The sequence below is a fragment of the Sinocyclocheilus grahami genome, unplaced genomic scaffold, assembly GCF_001515645.1.
Source record: "Sinocyclocheilus grahami isolate Dianchi unplaced genomic scaffold, SAMN03320097.WGS_v1.1 scaffold54.1, whole genome shotgun sequence".
NCBI lineage: Eukaryota > Metazoa > Chordata > Actinopteri > Cypriniformes > Cyprinidae > Sinocyclocheilus > Sinocyclocheilus grahami.
In genome coordinates, this window is record NW_015505233.1 from 4,447,459 (window position 1) to 4,463,299 (window position 15,841).

Below are 15,841 nucleotides of genomic sequence, written 5' to 3' on the forward strand. Positions count from 1 at the left end.
ATCTGATGTCGAGTACAGCTTATAAAACTCGTCACAATGGCAGCTTGTGAAGTGATTTGCATATCACTGCGTTGTGTCTGCACAGATGGGCAACTTTAAAGGGATGTTACTCTGATCCTCTGTTGTGAAGTTGATAGGTTTCTTTCTGTGAAAGATAAATGATAAAGCAAATTATTGTGAATTTAAAAAGGAGTAAAAGAAAAACAGACAAACATAATAACAACGGAGGTTTTATGTCAGGATTGTAAGCTGATGTTTCCAAAAAGAAAACAATTATTCAAGATCTTTTCTTGCATTTTGTGACATTTATTCTTGTACCTCATCTCTTCAATATCTTCTATGGTTTCTGGCAATCTTTCGTTGTTGGTTTCAGGGAGAAGCCAAGCGATGAGACCAGAAAAGATGGCCACCGTGCAGAAAATGACCTCTGGGAGGAGCTTCCACGTGTCTTCTAAGAGCATGATAAGAGGAGAAATGGATGCTCCCAAACGAGCCATAAAACTGGTGTAGCCAACTCCATTCTGCCTATAGATGTGGAGGAGAGAGAACGGAAGCATTTTCAAAACTGAGTGAGCTTAATAATTGAAAAGGAACATGGCAGACACTAACCTCATGACTGTTGGATAGAGCTCAGTGGTGTATAAGAACACAGTTGTAAACGAAGCCTCTGAAAGTCCTTTACCCAACACTGCGATCACAGTGCGAAACGTCCAGTATTCTAAACCTATAGACACATTCACACAGAAATACAGCATTAATATTAGCATGAATTGCATAGGTCCAACAACATTTTGTTATTGGTTTTCAGTGATGGACAACCATTCCATGTTGACATCTGTTGATTTGGCTAGTTTCTGTGATTTGCATCAAAATGAATAGAATTTGATTGGCTGTATGGCTTCAAAAAACATGGAAAGTGCTTTCTCACCAATTTTTAAAAGCTGATGAACATATGCATTTTTTTATCCTACTTATGCAAATTATATGGTAATTTGCATTTTACAATTTGCTTTTAGCATTGTTTTTCCTGCTGGCCTTGACCCTGTCAGAATCATTATGGTAAATCTGTTTTTCGGTTGAGAACCATTGATTTAAAGTGGACTTGAAACTAAAGGGCTGCTTTGTTAGAAATTTAAATTACACATTTGATCTACAAACCTGTAGGTGTGATGATGTTAATGAGTATGCAGAATCCTGTGAGCACCAGTGTCCCAGTCTGAGTGATTCTACGGCCGACCTTATTGAGACTAAAGTAGATGAGGATTTTCGCTGGCACTTCTATGGCTGCATAAATGAAGTGTGTCAGGTAAAGGTCAAGCCCAAAGCTGGTGATGTTTAAGCTGATCCCGTAGTATGTAGAAGCAACTCCATACCTACAAATAGAGGAAGTGAAAGTAGGTTCTTTGCTTTCAAATATTCAGAGGCACTTTCTTTGAATATACAATGCTTAAATTAGTACACACAAAGACCTACCACACTATGCCGGTGAAAAGTGTGAGTCTCCTCAGCTGTGGGGTTTTGAACAGGTCCAAGTAAGTGTAACTGTGACCCTGCTGTTCCACAGTCATTACAGTGGACAAAGCCTTTGATGTAAACAGAAAGAAAGGTGTTTTAAACCCTTGTTGAAATTTAGTTCTTTGCAAATATTTAAAAGATGTCAAATGAGACCATTTACCTCTAGTTTAACTCTAGATGTAAAGTCTCGTCTTTTGTTAAAAGTAGCACATTTTTGCAGATACTTGTATGCAGTTTCTGCCTTTCCATTTGCTATTAGCCACCGCGCTGATTCAGGGATCCACCTATGAAAGTATTAAACAATCATTTTTTCTTCACAATAGAATAAGGTTGAAATGATCTTAAGAATTTTAAATCATAAGCTAAACCAACCAGCTCTAAGATTACAAACTTTTTATTACAAACTTTGATTTGAGGCAAAGCAAAGAAAATGGAGAATGAAGTGGTGTAAATGATATGATTAAATCATGATGGAATGGTTTATTAATAGTAAAAATTATGAATGTTGACGTTCACAATAGTATTGACACCTCTTGTTAATAAAGAACAGAAATATATATGATATAATCAAGATGACGGAAGGTACAAAGGCTCTTTTAGGTTATTTAGGACAAAGGGCATTTGCAGAAGCTCATGGATGAAGCCGGTACTACTTTTATTATTGTTGAATTTACTGATTGTGAGAGAAAAAAAAAAAAAAAAGAAGAACTTTCCAGCTGAGAAAAAACATGACATGACCTTACAAACAGGCCCTGACTGTGAGGAAGACTCAGGACTCTCATAAACAAACAATTTTTATAAAAACAATAATGGTATTTCCTTACCACCAAATGGCTGTAGCAAGAAGAAGAGGAGAAGTGACAGTAATAATCAGCATTCTCCAATCAGTGACCAGATAGGCAAAACCGGCCAACAGCATGTTGCCTAAACTCCAGGAAATACTGCCGAACACACCGATAAATGTACGGTGTTTAGTGTCCACCCACTCAATACCTGCAGAACAGATCACATTTAATCATTAAAGATCAGAAACATTACAAAAATGTTTCAACAAAAAAATCTACAAACATAAACGCATTCTACATGGTTTCCTTTTTCCAGGGTAAGATAATGTTCTTTAATAAAACAATTTTTAGTGACTCAATACCTGCAGAACAGATCACATTTAATCATTAAAGATCAGAAACATTACAAAAATGTTTCACAAAAAGATTTTAAAAAAATCTACAAACATAAACGCATTCTACATGGTTTCCTTTTTCCAGGGTAAGATAATGTTCTTTAATAAAACAATTTTTAGTACTTAATATTTAACTTTTAGAAAACTGCAACTTTGTATTTCAACTTTTTACCTTTTTATATAATGCTTTTTTCAATACAGATGGTTTCCCAGTAACAAAGAGGAACTTTCAACTTAACAGAATCAGTCATGCAAATTTGAGAATAATTCAAATACAAGCTCTAAAAAGACAACAGTGTCATTACTGACGGTGACCGTGATTTCACCAAGTACAACACGGATGTTGATCCAGGAACAACATTCCAATTAACCAATCAGATTTGAGGGATAACTTTTCAGGAAATATCTGTTTTAGGCTTATGATCAGGGTTAGGTGCTTTTACACCCTTGGTAATCAGCTATCATTTCACACTGATTTTAGGATTAAATTATGGTTAGAGTTAGGTTTAGGGGTAGGGATTGGGTTTAGACTATATTTTTGAGCATCAATGTTGGTACAGGATCAACAAAAGATGTTGATCCAGGAACATGTCTTACTTAGCAAAATCACGGCGACCCATTACTGACACATTGTTCAGTGTTGATTCAGTTCAGTTCAATAACTATGTAAAGTTAATCTATTATGAAACAAATTCAGCTATAAGCAGCTCTACACAAGACAATAGTGTCATTATTCAGCTCAGTTCAGTTCAAGTTTTGTTCTCATCTGATAGCCTCAGTGCGGTCAAATGATCATAACTGACTGTAATTGGTAAATTGTTGAGACTGGACAAACGACTCAAAGTCTCTGAGTCTTGGATAAAGGATAAAGGCAGTTAAGCTTCAAGAAAAGACTTACTGAGAACAAATGATATGTTGATGATCCCCGTCAGTGCGAATCCGGTCAGGAAGCGGAAGGCAGCAAACATGATGTAGTTGCTTGAGAAAGCACTAACAACACTGAACACTATAGATGACACATAAGACACCAGCAGCATACTTCTACGACCATACCTGAACAACAACACACAGATGAACAAAGAGCATGCAGAACATCAATACTGCATTCATGATAAGATCATGTTTCATTGAAATCTCTCTGTAATACACTCTCTCACTATCTACACTTTTAAAGTACACATAGGCATATGTACCTTTAAGATACAAATATGTAGTATTTTGGGGTAAATAAGGTACAAAGATAAACCTTTTAGATTTTGTACCTTAGGATACCACCCGACTGAGAACTTCAGTCTTAAAAGTCTAAAAGTTTCTAAAGGGAGGTTTTACTTGTCACAGAGCACTCCAAAGAACACAGCTCCAGCCATGACGCCAACAAAAAATATGGTTGCTGATGCTTTGGCCAGTCCCCTCTTCTCACAAACTAAATCAAACTGATGAAAAATAAAATAAAATAAAGAGAGAGAAACAGGAAAAAGTGTGAGTGGTGAGAGAGCTGAGAAGGACCTATAGGATACACCGTCACTGGACTTTACCTGTGTGGCGAGAGTGCTGATGAATGTGCTGTTGTCATACTCCCATCCATTCTGGCACTGGACTACAGCAACCTCTGAGGGGCTGGAGGAGTTTGACAGCAGGTGGAATTGAGGATAAGAGAACATGTGACAGGAAGCAGGAGTCCCATCATCCTGCACTGGAATACTGACAGTCAGTCTCTCCTCCCGAGTCAGATTTCCAAAGATTCCCTCAGAGCCCAGAGAGCTGATGTTACAATGGTGAGATGGGATGGCGGCTATAAAGTTGTTCAGCAGGAAGTGACATGGGATTGGGATGCGAGGTATATACATCAGCAAGACCAGTGCAATCTGGTATCGCCCAAACCCATCTGTCTCTTCCAGAATGCTCTCAAACTTCATTGTCACCTGGAATGTCACAGACAATAAAACCTCAGTATTATATAATTGATATAAAGTGATATCAAGTGATTTGATGACATTTACAAAAGTTTGGGGTCAGTATGATTTTTTTTAGGAATTGATGTTTTCCAGCAAGCAAAGTGATCAAAAGTGACAGTAAAGACTTTCATAATGTTACAAAAGCTTTTTATTTCAAATAAGTGCTGTTCTTTTGAACTTTGAATTGATAAATCAATTAGGAAATGGTTGAAACCATCTGTGATGCAAATCAGACCTCTTCAATGATGTAATAGGGCCTTGTATTAAGCTCTCTGAAAACTTTGTGAACTCTTTTTAAGTCCATTCGTTCACCCTACATTAGCCTCATAGCAGGCAATGGACCATAGGGGGTACAGCACTCTTTGAACGCTGTGCACAGCTGTGAAGACACACACCAGCTGGACTCAATCGCAAATGGAAACAACCTGTCTTAATACATTTCATTACAGTTTGGAATAATATTTGCCTGATGGAAATGATTTCATTTTCTTTATAAATAATGGTGGACACTTTAAATATATTCGTTTTTATTTTATATTTCATTTTCACTTGCTTCTTTTTTCTACCAAAAATAACCTCAAATGAATCAACACTTTATTCAGCTTCCAGTCAAGTCATTCATTCAGTAGTAAAAATAAAAAGTAACTCAAAAACAGTGATCACGCTGATTAAAATAAATGTATTTTATGTCAGTTTATTTTTGCGCTGTTAGCAGCACAATTCAAACACAGTTAAAAAAAAAATTCAAGAATGAAAAGACACTCACCTCTGCAGCTTGATTATTAAAGTGTGCGGATGATCTTTGTAGAGTGTCGTGATGGTAAAGAACTTCAACAAGCAAAGTCAAAGATAGACAGAAGGTTATCGGAACATATGCATGACCAGTACTTCATAAATAAAGTCTAAATGAAGCCCCTCCCCAAACACCCTTCATCTTTCCTCCCTCTCTGCCTCCTTCAGCCATAGAGAAAGATGCTGTTTTTGACTGTTGAGTAACATTATTTCTGTCAGTTCATGCACTTCTGCTTTCACAGTCCATTTTTTAACATGTACTGTACAGTACATGTCTCTCATGCTACTATACTGTCATGATAACAATAACAAGCAGAATTAGAGTTTAGCATCAAAGCTCTTGCTGTACAATCCTCAGAGGAAATGGGGAGAGACATTTCACCATGGGGATTCGCTGTAGAAACCCTTCACACTAAAATCCCAATCAGAATAATCAGACAGGGGTATGATGACGAGCAGTTAATTTGCAATCACTGTAATGGCAACTGACAGGTATTATACAATCAAATTATTACACAAAACCAGTTCAGCCAAATGAACCGACCAATTAAAGAATCAGTGATCCCACTAGCTCAGCATGTTTGACTTTACATAATACCGGTTTATCTCAGTCCTCAATTAATCTGAATCATGCAGATAGAACCCAAACCTGTAGAGGCAAGATTAGACAATGTTTAGAAAGTTTTTTTATGCCCCAATCCGATCTTGACAACTGTTTGTGCTGGAATAAGTTGTTCTGTACAAAGATTAGACTTCAACAAATCAGCATATTAGAATGGTTTCTGAAGGACCATGAGAGATTGAATACTGAGGAATGACTGCTAAAAATTCAGCTTTGCCATCACAGGAATAAATTGCATTTTAAAGTATATTAAAATAGTAAACGGCTACTGTTTTAACAGCATTTCAGATCAAAAACTGGAAACGCAGTCTTGGTGAGCATAAGAGACTTCTTTAAAAAACATGTTAAAATCTTACCAACCCCAAACTTTTGAACTGTAGTACATTTCTAGAACCAGCTATTGCATTCCCACAATTATTAATGAACTTTAGGGTCACATGGGTGACAGAAACATCCAATTGTATCCCCCAAGTTATCCCAAAACTAGTCTGAAGGAAACTAAGATCTATGATAAGGTGATTACATAGTGTTCTATAGCTTCTGTTATTGCTCCATTTTTATGCAGATGATACTTAATTCTTATACTTATACCACATATAAGTACATGCGGATTCCCTATGCAGAACATCCACTGGAGTTTTTCTGGAAAGAATGACACAAACCATCAACCGAAAAAAGTGATGGAACTTGAGTTTATTGAATGGCATCATTGATAATTTGCAATAATTTTTAATTGTATAACTCAGAAAGGTTTCTCCTTAGTATACGTTAGTCAACCGTGATTCATGAAACACATTCATGCAAATTCTCTCTATCTCAAAGCAACACACTGAAGAGAGATGACCAGGAGGAGATGTCTTTCCTCATATCTTGTTGGTATTAAGAGCAGAGAGAGTCTTCTGAGTTCTCTGCAGATGGAACATTCTGGAATATACCGCAGAGTATTTTCCTGTTATTTCATCCAAACAACAGCATGCAATGGTTCTGCAGTGTGCATGGTCCAAATGAAGCGCTTCCTTTAAGATAACTCACAAATAACACTGGCTAGTGTGCACTAGGACATTTTTCTCTTCCGTTGATGTGACAATCTTCATGGATGTTCGGGTTTTAATCCAAGCACAGGATGGAAAAGAACACCAATGACAAGAGCAAGCATGAAGAAACACTCTTTGATAGCACCTTAGTCATTTAAACTCCACAGCCTTTGAACACATGCTGTGGACACTCAGGAGTAGCAGTACTGCATAAAATAACATCCTAGAGCACATTTACAAACCCCACACATGCTGCTTCAACTCACATTATTGGTTCCTGCTGCTTTATCCTCCTTGGTGTGTCAGATTTTTGAGAAGCTTTCATGTTCTCTACGACCTTCATTCAGCTTCCTCAAGTGTTCTTTGAACTGTAAAGTTTGCATACAGATCAGAATGGTGCATTTTCAGTCTGAGACTGAGACAAATGCAACTAAGTTAGTCTTATTTTCATCCATTAATGTTTTTTGGAACAAAAATATAACTTAATTTTTTTCCCAAAAGTACTGCTTACATTATCTACAGTTTTGCAAAAGACAATAAACAGAAGCGGACGAGCATTTCCAAATGCATGCCGGTGGTCCGGGATCCGGTTACAAATAAATTTAGCAGACAAGCGGTTAACAGAAAATGTGGCACACTCTGTCTTTGCATGTGCTGTGGGTTTAACATGCATTTAGGAATGCTATGTGCGCTTTATTTTCACTTTTACATAATTTTGTGGACAGGTGATTACAGCATTTTACTAGATTTGTAATGGGAATCGTTTGTAAACCTGTTGTCACAGAAATGTAAAGGTCAGAATATACAAGTTTATGGGTTTAATTCATGCAAGTGAAGAAATTAAAATATAAATATTATTATTAAATTTTACTTTTTTATTTTACAGTGTAGTTGTATTACAATAGTAATGTATTTCTGTTGTAGAGATATTAATATTAATATCAAGAACAAGAATATTAATAATAATATATTATTACTATTATTAAAACTGTTTGGCTTTCTAAAAACATAATAAATATAGATATATAAATGTAAATAAAAAACTATAAATAAACTAAATTCAGTGTGTCCAAACTTTGACTGGTAGTGTAGATTCAAATGAATAACATTTAAGCTGAAATTCTGCTCCACCCACCTATATTGAATGAAAGACACAGATCTCTGGGTTTGTGGAAGGGTCGTGCCGCCCAGTTGGTCGGATGACCCCCTGATAGGTGTGACTGGACGAGGGATCCTGCTCCTAATTTTCCCATCTGCTCCTCTCTCTCCTCTCGCTGAGTCATCTGATTGGTGGGTTTCATCTTCAGATGCAGTGGTTGAGAGTGTCGGGGAGTGCGAGGAGGCGGAGCGAGAGCGAATCAGGTGGGTTTGTTTGCGCTCCAGGACAAGACGAGCCAGCTGTTGTTGTCGGCTTTTGCGAGTTCTCTGAAACTGCTCTTGACTCGTCTGCGATGACTTGTCTGAGCCTGTTTCCTCTTCTGACATCAGCACAGGGATACGGCTCCGCCTCTGTGGGAGTGGCTTTCTATCAGGTGACTCCGCCTCCGGTGGAGACATATCCTTCTCATCCTCCACCTCTGCATCTCTGTTTTGTTCAGGTTTTAGTGATGGACACTCTTCCTGTTCCTGTTCCTTTTGCTTGTCTACTTCTGGTGGGACACCCTCTGGTCTGACTTCCAGTTTGGCTTCTTTGGAGACTTCTTCCTCAATAACTGTAGTCTCTAGCTGGTCATGTGACTCGGCTAAAAACAAAGCCTCTGCTTCCTCTCTGTTACTCTTCTTTACTTTTTCTTCAGCTTCACTCTCATCCTTTTTCCCCTCATCCTCGCCTCTTTCTAATGTAATCCCCCCACTTTCCTTTTGCTCTCGTTCACTGACCCTTTCTCTCTCTTTCTTTCCACCCGTCTCCTCACGCTTAGTAGAAATCATCTCATCCAGTCCAGGACAACGGTGTCTGGCTGTCATGACATTGAGATGCGTCGTCTCAGAGATGTGGATGAAAGTGCGTTCCACCTTGGTGAACGGCGGCGAGGAAGAGCCACTGGTGATCACAGCTGCAGATGTCATGACAATAGGCCTGGGCTCTGACCTAAAGATAGAGGAAAGAGTACCAGGTTCGGATTCATCCGGCACGGGTCGCTCGCCCTGCGGTGTCAATGCGGCGAGAGTTCCCTGCCCGTCACCAGGCGAAACCTGCCCATTACCAGCAGACACAAGCACCAGTGTGCGTGAGCCCTCTTCCTGGTCGTGGTCCCGGTGGGCTGGGGCGAGCAGGGTGGATGCAGCACCCTCTGGACTTCCCTCACTACTGCGAGGGCTTCCATCACTGCCTGAGCCTCCAGTCTTCACACCCTCCTCTCTCAGATCGTCAAACATCAACACACCAGACACAAAGTCGACTTGCTTCAGACGCGTCTCAGAGGTTGAAAGCGAAGGTTCAGCCACTGCAGCCTCCTGCAAGCAAAAGCATTTGTGAATTAATGGTGAAAGAGTTGGAGATGTTTAACTAAATTTGTTCAGTGAACGTTCATATAAAAACCAGCACAGCATGGTTTAAATTTTTTTAAATGAAGTTAAAGTAACTTTAATATACTATACTATATATACTTTATATACTTTTATAAACAATATATTTATATTACTATATATATATATATACACACATATATATTAGGGCTGTCAGTCGATTAAAATTGTTTATCTAATTAATTACCTGATATAATTCATCTTTTAATTAAATAATGATAGAGTCTGTTGCTGCATGTTTCAGAGTGAAGTGCAGCACTGTTTATTTACACACAAGGGCCCTATGATATTTTCAGTATCTCAAAATGAAGCGGTTAACAGAAAATGTGGCACACTCTGTCTTTGCATGTGCTGTGGGTTTAACATGCATTTAGGAATGCTATGTGCGCTTTATTTTCACTTTTACATAATTTTGTGGACAGGTGATTACAGCATTTTACTAGATTTGTAATGGGAATCGTTTGTAAACCTGTTGTCACAGAAATGTAAAGGTCAGAATATACAAGTTTATGGGTTTAATTCATGCAAGTGAAGAAATTAAAATATAAATATTATTATTAAATTTTACTTTTTTATTTTACAGTGTAGTTGTATTACAATAGTAATGTATTTCTGTTGTAGAGATATTAATATTAATATCAAGAACAAGAATATTAATAATAATATATTATTACTATTATTAAAACTGTTTGGCTTTCTAAAAACATAATAAATATAGATATATAAATGTAAATAAAAAACTATAAATAAACTAAATTCAGTGTGTCCAAACTTTGACTGGTAGTGTAGATTCAAATGAATAACATTTAAGCTGAAATTCTGCTCCACCCACCTATATTGAATGAAAGACACAGATCTCTGGGTTTGTGGAAGGGTCGTGCCGCCCAGTTGGTCGGATGACCCCCTGATAGGTGTGACTGGACGAGGGATCCTGCTCTTAATGTTCCCATCTGCTCCTCTCTCTCCTCTCGCTGAGTCATCTGATTGGTGGGTTTCATCTTCAGATGCAGTGGTTGAGAGTGTCGGGGAGTGCGAGGAGGCGGAGCGAGAGCGAATCAGGTGGGTTTGTTTGCGCTCCAGGACAAGACGAGCCAGCTGTTGTTGTCGGCTTTTGCGAGTTCTCTGAAACTGCTCTTGACTCGTCTGCGATGACTTGTCTGAGCCTGTTTCCTCTTCTGACATCAGCACAGGGATACGGCTCCGCCTCTGTGGGAGTGGCTTTCTATCAGGTGACTCCGCCTCCGGTGGAGACATATCCTTCTCATCCTCCACCTCTGCATCTCTGTTTTGTTCAGGTTTTAGTGATGGACACTCTTCCTGTTCCTGTTCCTTTTGCTTGTCTACTTCTGGTGGGACACCCTCTGGTCTGACTTCCAGTTTGGCTTCTTTGGAGACTTCTTCCTCAATAACTGTAGTCTCTAGCTGGTCATGTGACTCGGCTAAAAACAAAGCCTCTGCTTCCTCTCTGTTACTCTTCTTTACTTTTTCTTCAGCTTCACTCTCATCCTTTTTCCCCTCATCCTCGCCTCTTTCTAATGTAATCCCCCCACTTTCCTTTTGCTCTCGTTCACTGACCCTTTCTCTCTCTTTCTTTCCACCCGTCTCCTCACGCTTAGTAGAAATCATCTCATCCAGTCCAGGACAACGGTGTCTGGCTGTCATGACATTGAGATGCGTCGTCTCAGCGATGTGGATGAAAGTGCGTTCCACCTTGGTGAACGGCGGCGAGGAAGAGCCACTGGTGATCACAGCTGCAGATGTCATGACAATAGGCCTGGGCTCTGACCTAAAGATAGAGGAAAGAGTACCAGGTTCGGATTCATCCGGCACGGGTCGCTCGCCCTGCGGTGTCAATGCGGCGAGAGTTCCCTGCCCGTCACCAGGCGAAACCTGCCCATTACCAGCAGACACAAGCACCAGTGTGCGTGAGCCCTCTTCCTGGTCGTGGTCCCGGTGGGCTGGGGCGAGCAGGGTGGATGCAGCACCCTCTGGACTTCCCTCACTACTGCGAGGGCTTCCATCACTGCCTGAGCCTCCAGTCTTCACACCCTCCTCTCTCAGATCGTCAAACATCAACACACCAGACACAAAGTCGACTTGCTTCAGACGCGTCTCAGAGGTTGAAAGCGAAGGTTCAGCCACTGCAGCCTCCTGCAAGCAAAAGCATTTGTGAATTAATGGTGAAAGAGTTGGAGATGTTTAACTAAATTTGTTCAGTGAACGTTCATATAAAAACCAGCACAGCATGGGTTAAATTTTTTTAAATGAAGTTAAAGTAACTTTAATATACTATACTATATATACTACTTTTATAAACAATATATTTATATTACTATATATATATATATACACACATATATATTAGGGCTGTCAGTCGATTAAAATTGTTTATCTAATTAATTACCTGATATAATTCATCTTTTTTTTATTTTTTGTGACGTGACATGTGGCCAAGTATGGTAATCCATACTCGGAATTAGTGCTCTGCATTTATCCCATCCAAAGTGCACACACACAGCAGTGAACACACACACACACAACGTAAACACACACCCGGAGCAGTGGGCAGCCATTTTTTGCTGTGGCGCACAGGGACCAGTTGGGGGTTCGATGCCTTGCTCAAGGGAACCTCAGTCGTGGTATTGAAGGTGGGAAAGAGCGCTGTATATTCACTCCTCCCACCTACAATACCTGCCGGTACGAGACTCGAACCCGCAACCTTTGGGTTACGAGTCCGACTCTCTAACCATTAGGCCACGACTTCCTTGAATTAATTTTACTGTTAAATGAGAAAGTATTAAGTAGGCATTACAAATAGAGGCTTTAGAAAGAAATATTTTATTTGATTCAACATAAAATGTATTACACATACTGTAAACGTTTAGGCTACAACGGCCTAACAAACTATGGAACATAAAAGAAGGTAATTTGAGAAACATCTCTTTTTTTTTTTTTTCGGTTCATGCAATAGAAGTCATTAGTAACCAAAACAGCTTTGCTACCAACAGTCTTCAAAATACCTTCTTTTATGTTGCACAAAAGGCATTCAGGTTTGAGCAAATGGTTACATGATTAAATTTTTTTTGGGTGAACTATTCCTTTAATTAAAAAAAAAAAGAAAAAGAAATAATACTCTATATAAGCAACTAAAACTGCCAGCAGGTGGCAGTAAATGTCTTCATGAGTCATTTATTCATTCATTGATATTTTCGTTCAAACGACTGATTCATTCATGAATGAAGTAAATGGCTCTCTTTTATGAATGGGCCTTTGAACCGTTGGCCCGATTACAGGGCCAGTGCGTTAACTGCGTTAAAATATTTTAATCGCGTTATTTTATACAGTATATATATATATATATATATAATTTTCTTATACTATAGATACTTATATTTAATATTAATATATAAATTACTATTAATATATAAAGCAAAAAAAATAAAATAAATATATATATATATATATATATATACCGTATATACTTTTCATATATTGTATTATATATAAAAACTTATATATGTATCATAATCATAAGTTAGTCATAAGTTAAAAAATTTTTTTATGGCTACACAACAAGAGTTCGAAAGGAATTATTTTTTTAAAAATCCCAATTTTGAGAGAAGAGTCCACTCTTTAGTCATTTTTCAGATTATTTACTTGTGATTTGGTTGTATACAAGCTTTGCAGGATTGTCTTTTTAGAATGACATACATGGTTAAAAAGGCACCAAAATCCATTTTACAGTGTAATATTTTCTCTGTTTTTTTCTAAATGATTTAGCCCATTTGTGATTTCAAGTGTAGACTCAAAGACAGTGCTCAGCCAACAGTATGTACAGCAGGGGACACAAACAGAGCGATGAGAAAGAGGAATGTGTTAGTACAGCAGCATGTTCAGCTATCTGTCCAAAGAGTTACAATTTTACAAAAGCCTAAAATACATGCTTGTACATATTACAAGTCTACTATACAGTCCCTATAGTGTTTATTGCACTAGCTATTTTGTGAAAGACTCTTGCTGTTGAAGGTTGACCCTGATTCACACATGTAATGCTTCTATGAGCAGGTCTGGGATCAGCTGATGAGTAACTTTTTTTTTTGTAATAAAAGGTTCAGCGTATGATATAAATTTTGATTCATAAAATTGATTAAAATTGATTCATAACAATACTGATCTGTGAAAAGCCACCTACATGGTTTTAGGTTTTTCTCAATACATTATTAAATACATAAAAGAATACAAATTAACTTTTTTTCAATACAAACAGATGTTGCTAAACGCTGTTGTACATTGCTCAGAGCTCAAGGTTTTTCTCTGGGGAGTTTTGACAAGCTCAAGTTTGACCCAGTTAGAGACAGAGAATGTGAGAGGTCATGAATGTTCAATTGCATGAAGCTGACAAGCCGTTCAGCTTGAGTGAATATTGAGTTTAGCATAAAATATGGTACTACATGGAACACCATTTAGATTCAAAAGTAATGAACAACATCATTTAGTCTCTCAGTAAAGCAGAGAAGACATTTGTGAAACTTCCTCTAACCTTCCTCAAACTATCTGAACATGTTACCTCACATTATACTCACTGGCACTGTTTAAATCTTCACCAGCTTGGAAACACTACATTTCCTGGGAAATTATTTTCTTCATAAGAAATTTTCAGAATTTAAATAACAGGCCAATAACAAGATATTTGTCTTTTCAAGATTTGAATGTGATAGAATGTGCATATTCACTAGTTTTCAAAATTCTGGGGTCAGTAAGATACATATTTTAAAGAAATTAATATTTTTATTCAGCAAGGATGTATTACATTGGTCAAACGTGACAGTAAAGGCATTTCTAATGTTATAAAAGGTTTCTATTTAAATGCTGCTTGTTTGTTTTGTTTACTTTATATTCATCAAAAAATCACCGATCACAGTTTTTACAAACATTTTATGCATGCAACTCTTTTTAAAATAATTTCTATAAGAAGAAAATATCTTGAGGGCCAAATCAGAATCATTTCTAAAGGATCACGTGATACTGAAGTCTGAAAATTAAACTTTGCCATCATAGGAATAAATGACATTTTACAGTATATTCAAATAGAAAAAAATATTTTCAATTGTAATAATATTTTACAATTCTACTGTTTTTATTGTGTTTTTGATTAAATATCACAGACCCCAAAATTTTGTACTGTAGTGTATGTGATATGAAGAAATCTATTTGCTTACTATTATCCTGTGTAACCAAAAAAAAAAAAAAGCTCAGTTTCAGCTGAGCTTTTGTGTCTCTGTGTATAGTCATTCAGTCTGTGCTCATCTTCTCCATTAGGAAGACATTTGGATCAGCTGTCTCACACAATTCAGACTACAAACTCTTCTGAACACACATATTACAGTACATTGGTTATTCCAGATAAACAGTGATTGGTGTAAATCATTAAAACACCCAAAGCAGCACAGACACCAGAAGCCAACTGCTATGAACACTGAGTTCAAAACCAGTATGAAATACTGTATTTTTGTATTCAGACATATGTTTTTTCACCACCCAGTGTTTGTTGCAGTTGGCCCAGCGAGGCAAATTATAGTTTAAGAAGAAACTCGGCATCTTCAGCAAGATTCGCATATGCACTGATATCCAGCAGAGTCATATAGCATTTTTACAGCATGAATTTCAAGTGCAACAAGACACCAATAAACAATCAATCTTCATTTCCTCCCACAGATCTGTATATCTAAAATGAACTGAGGCTGGAGGAATTTACAATACAGATAAAGCAAAGATTTCATTGTGTAAATGCTACTTTATGTTTCATAGGAAGTATCTAACACTCTGTCTTAACCAGGCACAACCAAAGTGTCTGTCCATTAAAATGTGACACAATCAGCCAATCAGATGCAGTGTTGTAATTGAGTAAAACTAAAACTATTACAAATACTTTTCATTCATTGAAATTAAGCTAAAATAAAACACAATATAAAAGTTAGATGAGAAACTTAAATTTAAATGAAAGTTAGAAATGTCACCTTGACAAACAAAAAAAGGTTTAAAGTACTAAAGAGTTTGAAGTACTAAAATTGCTAAAACTGGAATAAAAATAAAGCTAAAATTAAAATATAAAAAATAGCTCATTTAAAATATTAATAATTACTACAATAGTATATAAATACTAAAATAACACTGATCAGAGCATAGGATGTCTAATGTACAGTTTTGGGTAGAGCCT

General features: G+C 37.4%; 2 protein-coding genes across 3 annotated transcripts in view; both read right to left on the reverse strand.

Annotated features, from left to right (window-relative positions):
- LOC107583530 (solute carrier family 22 member 7-like) lies at positions 1 to 7,702 on the reverse strand. Of its 2 annotated transcripts, XM_016269779.1 has the most exons (13): positions 7,610 to 7,702; positions 7,365 to 7,513; positions 5,417 to 5,478; positions 4,231 to 4,617; positions 4,025 to 4,128; positions 3,594 to 3,748; positions 2,340 to 2,508; positions 1,676 to 1,799; positions 1,474 to 1,583; positions 1,159 to 1,373; positions 610 to 718; positions 319 to 525; positions 1 to 145 (listed from the first exon to the last, which is right to left on the reverse strand). In XM_016269779.1, the coding sequence occupies exons 4-13, from the start codon at positions 4,609 to 4,611 to the stop codon at positions 64 to 66; spliced, it is 1,656 nt and encodes a 551-aa protein (XP_016125265.1). In that variant the 5' UTR covers positions 4,612 to 4,617; positions 5,417 to 5,478; positions 7,365 to 7,513; positions 7,610 to 7,702; the 3' UTR covers positions 1 to 63. The 2 variants fall into 2 exon arrangements, with proteins under 2 accessions (XP_016125265.1, XP_016125264.1); XM_016269778.1 differs by lacking the exons at positions 7,365 to 7,513; positions 7,610 to 7,702 and having other exon boundaries at positions 610 to 724; positions 5,417 to 5,528.
- Positions 7,451 to 15,841, reverse strand: part of LOC107583645 (tau-tubulin kinase 1-like) — a 21,131-nt gene continuing 12,740 nt past the window's right edge. Inside the window, exons 13-15 of the mRNA XM_016269932.1 lie at positions 10,453 to 11,775; positions 8,234 to 9,552; positions 7,451 to 7,466 (exon numbers count right to left, since the gene is read on the reverse strand). Of these exons, the coding sequence (XP_016125418.1) occupies positions 7,451 to 7,466; positions 8,234 to 9,552; positions 10,453 to 11,775 (2,658 nt within the window). The remainder of the gene's footprint in view (positions 7,467 to 8,233; positions 9,553 to 10,452; positions 11,776 to 15,841) is intronic.

Excerpts from the sequence above, each read along its gene's own strand:
- LOC107583530 (XM_016269778.1), bottom strand. The coding sequence starts at position 4,611 with ATGAAGTTTGAGAGCATTCTGGAAGAGACAGATGGGTTTGGGCGATAC. Across the intron at positions 4,129-4,230 it reads TCAGCACTCTCGCCACACAG|TTTGATTTAGTTTGTGAGAA; the intron begins GTAAAGTCCAGT and ends ATTTTTCATCAG. Across the intron at positions 1,800-2,339 it reads CTTGCTACAGCCATTTGGTG|GTGGATCCCTGAATCAGCGC; the intron begins GTAAGGAAATAC and ends ATACTTTCATAG.